Source organism: Tupaia chinensis, unplaced genomic scaffold (assembly GCF_000334495.1).
Source record: "Tupaia chinensis unplaced genomic scaffold, TupChi_1.0 Scaffold000182_1, whole genome shotgun sequence".
Classification (NCBI taxonomy): domain Eukaryota; kingdom Metazoa; phylum Chordata; class Mammalia; order Scandentia; family Tupaiidae; genus Tupaia; species Tupaia belangeri.
In genome coordinates this window covers 3669347-3680685 of record NW_006159657.1, presented here as the reverse complement: position 1 = coordinate 3680685, position 11339 = coordinate 3669347, and the positions used below count along the sequence as shown (strand labels likewise).

Genomic DNA, 11339 nt, shown 5'->3' with positions numbered 1-11339 from the left:
CTAGCTGCAGGTGGGTTGTTTCCTATAAACTCAAGTAACATGAGGGCCAGCCACCTGCCCAGGGCGTCACGTGAAAGGAATGACCTTCCCGGAGGTTTCGCGACGTCTCTATTCCACGTGCAACTCGGTCTCCAGCTGCTGGAAAGGAACTGAGGCCAAGAGACCACAAGCCAATCACATAATCTATAAAATGTCACCATTTTTATTTCGTCATTGTAAAGAGGTTGTAACAAAATTACCACAGCTTATTCCAAAAGAAAGTTTTTAATACAAGAGCTATTAGAAAATTAAACACATTTGTTTAAAAATCCTATCGTGTAAACCTGAACGCAAGAGGGTCGTTAAGATAGTCCAACTCGTTCCGGGGGTGGGGGGGGCTCTGAGGGCCCCAGGCTGCACAGAGACGGCCGCCGTGCCCTCGGCTCTGGCCACAAGGCCTTCTTACCCCTCGAGTGGCCCGCCAGGGTCCTGTCTCACTCTGAGTAATGTGGCCAGGTCGGGAACCCCCAGCCAGGGACTGCCATCCTCCGGCATTCCGAGGCTCGCTCTGAGAAGGCGGCATCAGCGAGTTAGGCCAGTCCCACCCGGCGAGGCCAGGGCTGAGAGGCGAGGCTGCAGGGGTGAGGACCTTCGTTCTAGGGTGAATCCCAGGTAAAACTCGGACCTGGCTCCCCCACCGTCCCTCCGGACACCCGTGGTCGCCGAGCTCTTCAGAGCACTCAGCGACTGCCCACCGGTGTGCAGCCTGCACTGGGTCCTTCCGCGTCCTGGGTTTCTGCAAGGACACCCATTTGTCCTGCATCGAGGTGAAAGGAAAGGGAGCGGAGCTGGGCAGGTTTGAGGGCGGTGGTGGCCCGAGCCGGTCCACACGTGGCTCTCCCACTGGGCTGGGAACACCTCCATGCACTGCGAGGTGCAGGACAGCGGAAACCCTGGGCCCAGGACACGGTGACTCAAGCACCATCCCCCAGTGGGAGGCTATCGGCTCAGCCATCTTTCCGAGAAACTGATTTCTTCCTTCCTTTTTCTGACAGACAGTGGGATGAGGCCCATCCATCCTGGTGGATTGGGGACAAGAGCAAGGGCTACATGACAGAGTCCAGGGCTCCGGCATCGGGCCCACAGCATGGCAATGGCTCGTGCACTATACAGACACTGGTTGGGCGCATTCCTGGCCCGGGACATGAACTGTGGGAACTGCATGAACTGGTTGTTCAGAGCCAGGAGACCCACGATGTGACCCCTCACTCCATCAGTCGAGGACCTGACTTCCAGCTTAGAAACACCGGCAAGACTGTTAGGGAAACGTTAAACGAAACTTTTGGCACAAAATCCTTAGATAAACCGACGGTGCTGCCATTGAGCAGAATGGGCAGAGGCCGGCCGGGCAGCCAGGCCCTCCCACAAGCGTTAATGACACATGCGCAGTCTGGGAAACGTCGTTGTAACAGCGCTTGCTCACTAGCAGCACCTGCCTTCCAGAAGTCTGTGCCTGCCACATCAGCTCCCAGGCTGGGGAGGAAGCCCAGCATGCCTGGCCTTGTCCCGAGTGAAACAAGGAGAAGTCACCAGTTATTGCCTCTGGGGTCGGAACTCTGGGGTCAGAACTCGGGATGAGGTGCACCATCCGGGATGAGGTGCATGCATCCGGGCCACTCTGACGGGCAGGGGAGCCCTGGGCAGGGTCCTTCTCAGGCAGGTCCTCGGGGCTGAGCATCCAGCCCTTTCCTCGCCACCAGTTGCATGCCAAGGTCAGAGGATGATTCTGGAGTGGAGGCTCCGCCTGGTGCTGGAAGGCTGTGCTTGTACAGAGAAGCCAGGCTGGGAAGGAAGGATTCAGATTCCCAGGGGGCCCAGAGGGCAGGCCTGGCACTCACAGGAGGGGTGGCTGGTGTCTCTGGGCAGCAAAGATGCAGCTATACCTGCACAGGTGGAGCTGGAGGGCTTGGGGGCCGGGGGGCTAGGAGCAGGAAGCAGCAGCAGCGGCTGCAGAGCCCTGGTTCGGGGTGTGAGGAAATGCCCTTTGCAGAAGGCGGTGCTGCATCTGGTCAACAAGGCAGCTGCAGGGTCATCACTGCTGTTTCCTGACGCCACGTCCTAACCTGGGGAGTCATAATCGGGCCTCTGGTGCCTACGGCCAGTTGGCATTAGCCACAGCTGTGCTCCCAATGAGCTGGGTGTGAGCAGCTCTGAGTGCCTGTTTGTAATGACCCGGCACTGAAAAGTGTGTGCTCTAAGCTACTAGCGGTTAGCAAGCCTCGGGCCTGTTTCTCTGGTAGAGCTCATGGAACAGCTCATGGAATGGCCATCCCTTCTGGAAGCAAGAAGCCTCCGGTGTGCCTAGTTCCTGGGTGTACTGGACTGTAACAACCTCTTCCCCTGGGAGCGGACCGTGGACATGCTGGGCGGCTTGCACCATGGCTCCACCTCCTGCAGTCCCTGGCTAGCGACACTAGCAGTGTCCGCCCAGGAGCGAGGTCCGGAGGAGCTGGACCACTGTGTGAGGGAGGATGTCGGGCTGGTTCCAGAAGAGCAGGCAGAGGTTCTCCCCGGGGTCAGGAGTTGCTCTAGGCTAGTTTACACCAGCCTTCGGCCTCTTCCCGTGGTAGCTTTAGTTCCTTGTTAAAGAGAGAACCGTGTGCCCGGCCCCACTCGCCTGAGTGTCATCCGTTCCATCTGGGGAGGAGAGAGACAAAGGCAAAGACCCAGCCTGATGCCACTCTGCTCTGTCCCGGCTACACCGGCCATGACGGTTTTCCTTTGTGGAAAAGACCAGGGTGGACTCTTCCTCCCAGCAGGGGCATGGGACCCTAGAAGCCAAGGCCCTCTAGAAACAGGTGGTCCCTTTGCTATCTCAGAATGGGGAGGGCTTTTCTCAGATCTTCAAAGAATTTCTAGTGGATCGGGGACTGAAAGACGCTTCGGATGGCCCTTTCTGTGGGGATCTCTCCATGGGATGGCTTGATGGGAGGACAGCGGCCCTCTGGGTTGGATCCAGGCCGAAGGGTACATGATGGTGTGTCCCCCAGGGGTCAAGTACAGCCTTGACCTCACCAGACCCAGCTGCGTCTGCTTCCCCAGGAACCTGGAGGTCTGTGCTGTGGCTTGTCTGACACACTTTCACTGTCAGAGCAGGCAGGAGCCTTTGGAATAGCCAGAGGGCCTAAATCTGCAGAACATTCCATGCGATTCCAAAGCTCATGCTTGAGGAGTTGTGGTGATGCGAACGTCACAAGCAGATCTGAGCTCAACTGAGGGGGGCGAGCTGTACCCTGATTTCAGGGTTAATGCATGATCACAAGGGCAGGAACTGAGGGCAAGCAGTCAGGGTGGCCCTGCGTAGCTCCTAGGAACAGGCTTCGTAATCCACGATTCAGGAGGGTGGACAAGTTTCCTGGGAGTGAGTGAGCTTTAAAAAGTGACAGAGACCAGCAGATGGCGTAATGGTTACATTGCTGAACTCCCACATAGTCAACCGCAGTTTGAGTCCCAGACCCGGTGGCTTAAAACTCACGCAGGGCATGTGTGCATGCGTGCCCAAAACCCAGACAGAGAAGGGACTGCAGAATGGCCATACACCCTGGGGGGTGATTTCTCACTTTCTGTTTCTGTCTCTGTCTCTCTGACCCTATAGCAAAAATGTCTCTTTAAAAATAAGTGGGGAGGCCCAGCTTCTCCCTCTAGAAAGTCACCAAGTGCATACTCAGCATCCGTCCACAGTAGCTCTGGGTACCTTCTGTTTTGGGGGCGGGAGCGTTGCTTTGTTTTTAACGCCACATGCAACACTTCAAAGATGGACCCTGGGTTCTGGTGGGTGGCCAGAGAGGGTGACACCACTCTCAGATGCATGTTTGGGGGAAGGTGCTGCCAGACAGGAGGCTCTGGACGGAACCTGACACCAAGGGCGAGGGCTGAGCTCAGCGCAGACTCCCTTCAGGGAGGGCAAAGCTTAGTTTTCCAGCTGGTGGTCAAGACCCGCTCCAAACGCACCCAACGCAGGGAGGCTTGGATGGGTGCAGCTGCAGCTCTGGACCACCCTGGCTGTCCAGCCCAGCAGGCTCTGTTCAAGATCACCAGCCAGTGTCCCGTCACCCTCTGGGCCATGGCATTTGAACACAGCATACATACAGCAGCCAACCTGGCACAGAGCAGAGGCCACACTGCCTCTCCTGGCTCTCTAGGTCCCCTACAGACCACACACGCTCCTCCACCACTCCGGACTGGCAGCTGGGCGGTGGCCTCTGTTCTCTGCAGGGCTGTGTGTGAGTGACCCCAGCCTGCCTTCACTGCCCCAAACAAGCATCCTCTGGAGACTAGGAGACTCACAGCTTCAGTCTTCCGGGCGGTTCTTCCGAGAGCTCTCCTCTTGCCAGGAAGCGCTCTGTGCTCACCTTGGTCACTCACCGATTTCCAGCCAGTGAGCTGATGGAGCTCTGTGCCGGCCCTGGCAGCTTCTCATACCCACACGTACTCAGGTGCCTGGGAGTTGGAGGGAGCCAGGATGACCCACACGCAGCCCATGGTGCAGCCCTCCCAGCAGGGCTCTGGTGTCCTCCGGGCACCACGAGCTCTCAGAACAGCTCTCGGCTAGGGTGGAAACGCTCCGGGATGCTGGGGGTTAATACCAGCCCACTGACTCGGGTCCTGCGAGGCGATCTGCGTGGGCTCATTGGAGGAGCCTGGGGGGCTGCCACGCTGCTGGTCCTCGTCTTGGTCCTGCCTGCCAAGGCCCTGGGCTCAGAGACCCTGCCCTGAGACAGGAGGGGCAGAGGGTTCCCTCTGGGCACACAGGGCTCCGCTCCCAGCGAGAGCACCTGGGGACAGATGGCATGTCATGAGTATGTCTTTAGGGGAAAGACTGACCTATTTAGGGGGTGTCGCTGTGTCCAAGTTCACAGAGAAGGAGCTGGGTCTGAAGCCCACAGGACCTTCACCAGTGGTTTCCAGAGCCAAGTCCCTGATGACCGTGAGACCCAGGCCACTGACCTGGGGTAGGCCAGGGCTCTCCAGTAGTTTTCCACCATTTCCAGTAGGGCACCAGATTGCTGCTGCCGTCTGTGACACCCAGGCCTGACAAGGTGCAGGTCGGCCCAGGCAGCCTCAGGTTAATTCATGGCGGGTCCTTCCCGAGCACCCACAGGGAGGCAGGAAGCTCTCCAAGACCCAGAGCGAAGCCTCACCATTGGCTCTCCTGTTCCACGAGGCTGCGGGACCACCTCCTGGGACGAGGGTGCCCGCACGAGCGGTGGTGGCAAGACTGTCTACCGCCCATGGCTGCAGAATGAAGCAGAGAGGAGCAAGACCACCCTCCGCACAAAAGCCCACCTGTCCACAGGTTCTAGCAGTTACACTAAAGGAGGGGGCCAGTAGTCCTAATTCCCATGCGGGAAGGTGTCAGGTTTCCGATGGGGCCTTTCTCCTATGCCATCTTAGCCTGGGGCTCCCAGCCTGACCTCCGACCTCCGACCTCCGAGCTGGAGAACAACAGGCCCTGGGAAAGCCGCAATCACGTGTCCGAGCGTCCAGGAAGGAGAGGCCTTGCTCTGAGGCTAGGGCTGTGGCAGCTCCGACACCCACAGTTTAATCGGGGAGCCACCTGAGTGGAGGGAGGCTTGCTCTCTGGGGCTCACCAGGTGCGGCGGTTGTCGCTGTAGGGTGTGGAGGCCAGCTGCTGTGGCCAGGCCGCACGCAGAGTGGTGGGGTGCAGGCAGCTGGTGCGACAGGGAGGGCCACATGTGGGAGTCCTTCGGGGTCAGAGGTCACCGCTCTGGGGCTCCACGTTGCGTGTCTCCCTGAGGTTACCTCGAGACAGCTTGGGGAAGCGGGAAGCCACTTTGGGCCGGCTATTCTTGTTCAGTGGTTCTCCGGGAGGGGTGATGTCACTGAAAGGCAGAGTGGGGGAGAATGGGATTAAGTCAGGTACCAGTGCAAATGAATACAGGCCAGACCCTGGAAAGCTCGACTTGGGGAATGGAGGGCCGCGTGGCTGTGTTTCCCACCATTTAAAAGCGCTGTGTTGAAACAGAATCTTAAGACTTTTGACTAAAACATTACTGATTTTCTCCTAGGCTTTGTTTTCCGGATTTATGGATTTTTGCCTTGTCTTAAGCTGCCGATAGGTTCCTGTACCTACTATTTGAACAGAATCCTAACCCGTTTCCTGGCTTTAAGTTTTAAGCAAAGCTCTCTTAGCATTTCTTTGATTTTGATTTATTAAAGTTAAAACTGCTTTTCTTGAAATTAAAAACTATATTAAGAAATACCTGTTTAATGACTGCATTAAGCTATATAGCACCAGCGAGGTGCTACCTTACCGTATATTCATTCTACTCAGTTTCATGCCTAAGTCAGACATGTATTTGCAGATATGTATGTATCAGTTGACCTTGCTATTGAAAGTAGTTAGATTATTTAAGATATTTTAAGAATCAATAAAATCTGGAGGGAAAAAAATAAGGAATGTGAAGCAACTGTAGACACCAGAGATAGTGGATAGTGTGGGAGGAGAGTAGGAAATGGCAGAGGGTGAGAAATGGGGGGGAATATATATATAAATAAAAAACTAGAAATGGAAAATTATTGACAATAACGTATATGATTAAACCATATTCTGGATGGGAAATCACATTTTGTATTCTGTGACAATGCTCAGTGGATGAATATAAAGTTAATTAATTAAAAATAAAAATGAAAAAACAAAAATCGAAGCCCTGTGGGCCTAAGCAAGCACAGCCGTGGGTCTGAGGCGGCCCGTGGGCCACCCTTCCAGGCCCATTTCAACCCAGACGACCGTGCAGCCATGGCTTTCTTCTCGCTGTGCTGCTTGGTCCTCCCCAAAGGCACATTTCAAAGTCAAAGAAGAAGGGCTGCCTGTGGAATACTGCGCTTGGAGTCAGAAAGACGGGAACAAAGACAGGGCAGGACTGGCTGCGGAATTTGTCCCAGGAGCCTAATCAGGCCATGTGCCAGCACCTAATTAGGAGGATACTCATCACAGCGCTGCACAGGCTCAGAACGAGGCAGGCGCGGGCAGCGGGGGCTCCTGGTGCTGGCCGCGAAGCACCTACTGGGAGAGCACGTGGTGGGGGGCACAGTACGGGGCTGTGAAGTGCACATTAGGACAGAGGCTAAAAGTGGGGGTTGGGGGGTACAACCCACTACATCAGAGAACTTGGGATGTGCTGGCTCGGCCGTTTGTTCAGTGGGTCCGTAAATACTTCTCAAGCACCACGTGGGCCTGATGCCGTCCTAGGCAGCTGCAATAGAGATGGCACAGCTAGCTCCCCGGGGCCTGTGCACTCACAGGGCAAAGGGGAGTTAGAGTTGCGGGTTACAAAGGCCACCAGAACCCTAGGCTGTCGCTGGGCGAGTGGCAGGAAGTGCCAGGGCGGGCAAGGACCTTGGCAGCTTAAGAACTGGGTGAAGCCTGGGAAGGCTGCCTGATGGAGCCCCATAACCCAGCTTTGCTGTGGCTAAATGAAGCATTTTGAAATAGGGAGATTGTGCACTGGGCCTGAGGTGACCCTGAGAGCCCCCATCAGAGGGAGGCCGGGGGGGCCAGACGGGGAGTCTTGAAGATGTCATCTGTGGGTTCTGAAGATGGAGGCGGGGCTATGAGTCAAGGCTCAAGATGCCAGAACCCCTGCTGCCCCATGGGGTGGACCAGAGGGTGCTGCCCTCGGGAGCCCTCAGAGCCACTGCGCCAGCCCAGGGTCGCGGGTGCAGAGGCAGTGCACGGTGGACGGGCCTGGTCTCCGTGACCTCCGGCGGCTGTAACAAATGGCCACACGCTTAGTGTCTGGAGGAGAGAGCACATGTATCATCCTACGGCCTTGGAGGTCAGAAACCCACCGTGGTCTTGCCGGGTTAGTCTCAGAGCCTCAGGGGAGGACCCATGTCATTGCCTTTCCCGGCTCCCTGAGCCTTGACTCACAGCCCCACCTCCATCTTCAGAGCCCAAGATGGCATCTTCAAGCCTCTCTGTCCAGCCCCCGGCCTCCCTCTGCTGGAGGCTCTCAGGGTCCCCTCAGGCCGAGTGCACAATCTCCCACTTCAAAATGCTTCATTTAGCCACATCTGCAAAGTCCCCTGTGCTGGGTAAGGTGCCCATTCACAGCTCCTGGGGACGAGAGTGTGCGCATTGGGGTAATTATTCTATCACAGGCTATTAAAATAGGAAGCAGAATCCACAGGACTTGGCATTTGATTGGATAATAATTATCTCCAAGTGGTGAGATTGCAGATGTTAGCAAATATGAATGAGAAATAAGAAAAATCCGCCACAGTGAATATCTTTAAAGACTTTTGGTACAAAAGTCTTCAAAACAAACAGCAAACCTATGACAACTATCTGTTCTCTTGTCCTGAACAATCTGTTGTCAGCTCCCTGCTGGGGGCTTCCGACACAGGCCTGAGCCGTGAGCTCCGCGAGGGAAGATGGGGCCGGGTTTCGGTGACCGCAGTCCAGGAGACCAAGGGCTCCCGTCAAATGAGAGGATCGGGACTGCCCACCAGCAATTGCTCCAGTTCGGTCACCGAGGCCAGATGAGTTAAGGGACAACGCACGTTCATAGAAAACTGTCCCCATGGGGGCTCGGCACGTCTCCCTGAACAGCCCACTGTCCATGCACCTTGATGGGGTTCTGACGTGACCTGTCTCGGCTGTGCCAGTGGAGGTCCCTGTTTGAAGTTGGGGACACCTTCCTACCATGAAGGGCTCTCACATCGGTGCCGCCTTCTTGGGAGGGCAGGCTGTGCCATGCGTGGAGGACGAGACATTTGGCCTGAATGAAGCTGGATCTGCCCTGGGTCATTTCTGAAGCATGTCCAGCCTGGTGGCTGTATGTCCTCCTCGGCATGGCTTCTGGCCGCAGGCCCAGCACAGACCTGCCCCTCGCCACCCCCCACACCCCCCACACACCAAAAGCCTCTGAGGCCCAGAGAGGACAGGAAAAGCTACTAGATCTTCCTCGCTCTCAGAGGGGAGCAGCGTCTTAGTGCACAGTCAGGCAGGAGTGGGAAGGCTGTTCAGGCCTGTGCCTGTGCCACCTCTCCCTAGCTGTACAGAACCAGGGACCCACGGGCCCTTCTTAGCCTGCAGCCAACACCCCAGCAGGGCACACAAGGCCAGTATGAGCAGAGCCTGATGGGATCCTAGAGGGGGTAGGAGAGCCCAGTGCCCTGCAGGTAGGAGGAGCTGGGTACAAGGCTGCAAGGTGAGGCTGTGGCCACTCCAGCTTTTCAGCAAACAGCACCTGCCATGCAAGAAGGTAGCCAGTGTCAGGGTGAGGGCAGTTCTGTCCTGGTCCAGCTGTGCTCGAGCCTCAGCTTCCTGGACTGTCCTGGATGAAGCCCCCAGGCACCTCACAGTACTGTGGTAAGGGTCAAGGGCTCACCCCAGATAAAGCCCCCGGAGGGCATCCTCCCTTAGGCAGGTGACCTGTCTCTGAGCCTGTTTCCAGGATATCACAAAAGTAGGGAGGTCTGGGGCCTCTTGGGGTAAGTGCCTAGAACAGTGGCTGGCCACAAGTAACCTCTGCAAACGGGAGCCTTCTCCAGCCGCAGTCCTGGGCACTGAGGGGTCCAGAGGGGAATGGAGCGTGGAGAGCCCAGTCTCACTGGGGAGGGAGGAGAGAGGAGTGCAGGCATCCCCTCTCCCCGGGGAGCAGATCACTACAACCAGATGGATGCCTTGGTTGGAGAAACATGGTTGAACCTGGTTATCAGGGTGGTCAGAGAGGGCTTCCTAGAAGAGACGTCTGAAGGATAAGCAAGAGTGAGCTGGGAGGTCGGCTGTGAGAGCCCTCCAGGTGTGGAGAGCAGCGTGGGTGGGCGAGAGGCCTTGAGGTGAAGGTGCAGGCTCTATCTCAGGCATGCCGCCACGAGTCAGCGAGTCACAGAGATTGTCAAACGCCCGTGCCTGGGACCTGGGGTCTCCCGGTGAGTGGTGGTTGCGGGTGTGACTGAGCACATGGGGCACCTGCAGGACAGCACCATCCCAAAGGCCCCATGGGGCAGTGCCATGAGCAGGGCTGCATTCCCTGGGGCTCTCTGGTAGTGAGCGCAGAGGTGCACAGGTCAGGGCAGAGGCAGTTCCCATAAATGCCGGCGGGGGAGGATGAGCTTAGCTGGGGACGTGAGTGACAGGGGTGAGCAAAGAGCAGCCGGCACCAAGATGGGGCTTGGGCTGAGTTTGAGCAGAGAGAACGTGAGTGGGGACACACATGGGAGGTCGAAGCACTTGAAGGTGCCCTTTCAGCAGGTGAGGGCAGTCCCAGGCTAGTCACGGGATCTGAGGGCACGGGGGATCTGGGCGGCCCCACCTGAGCCATAGAGTGGATTTCTAAGGCCTAACTCCGTTCAGAGGGAAATCTTGGACCCTTCAGTTAGACACTGTCGACCCTTAGAGGAAGACACAGCCTCCCCAGGACTCCGTTTTCTGCCTGAGAAATGGAGATAAAGACTAGCTCTTCCTATCTTGCATCCATCATTCAACAAGATTGAGTTAGCTGAGATTAGACACAGATTTGACTGCAGATAGCATAACGGTTACGTCGCTGAACTCCCACGTAGTCGACGGCAGTTTAAGTCCTGGACCTGGCAGCTTACAACACACCGGGCACGTACATGCCCAAAATCCCGAGAGGAAAATGAAGAAGGGATTGTGGCGTGGCCATCCCCCCGAGGGGTAATTTCTCCCTTTCTGTCTTTCCAACTCGCGTAAGAAAGAATGGAAGAGGTGCAGGCAAAGTCTGGCAAGGAAATTCTGGGAATGTTTTCTGTGTCTCATATGCCACACAGTGGGTGGGGGCTGTGACCCAAACTCAAAATTACGGTGAACTTCCCAAGCCTCCTCTCATCCTTCCTTCCCCAGCACAGCCCCTCAACTCCTCACACCTCACAGCCTGGGGATGGGGCTGCAAGGTGCTTTCTCTGAAAAACCCCTAGTCTGGGATGTGCTGACCCATGGCAGGGGGAAGGTGGCCTTCTATCTTGTCAGGGGCCCTAAAAAGCTAGAGGCAGGGGACAGATGGGTATCTAGTGGGGATTTTGCACAGGGCCTAAAGAAATCAGTGGGTGGGGTCAGCAGGTGGCATGATGATTGGAGGTGCTGGACTCCCACATGGTCGACCACAGTTCGAGTCCTGGACCTGGCAGCTTGCTTTCTCACTTTCCCTTTTTCACTTGCTCTCACTCTGTCCCTCTCTGGTCAAATTGGAATAAGTAAATAAATAAAATTAAATAATTATTAAGAAAAATAAATAAATAAATCAGTTGAGGAGCAAAAGGGTGAGGTCCCTGCCTTAACGTGTGTCAGCTAAGCAGGATGGGCAGAGAGT

The 11339-nt window shown here is 56.2% G+C and overlaps 1 protein-coding gene across 4 annotated transcripts in view; it reads right to left on the bottom strand.

Annotated features, from left to right (window-relative positions):
* Window positions 1-4266: 4266 nt before the first annotated feature.
* The window catches only part of SNX29 (sorting nexin 29), a 535094-nt gene continuing 528021 nt past the window's right edge, over window positions 4267-11339 (bottom strand). For all 4 annotated transcript variants that reach the window (XM_027771071.1, XM_014587074.2, XM_027771069.1 and 1 more), the window contains one exon: window positions 4267-5882. In XM_027771071.1, coding sequence (XP_027626872.1) covers window positions 5753-5882 — 130 coding nt within the window. In that variant the 3' untranslated portion in view covers window positions 4267-5752. The remainder of the gene's footprint in view (window positions 5883-11339) is intronic.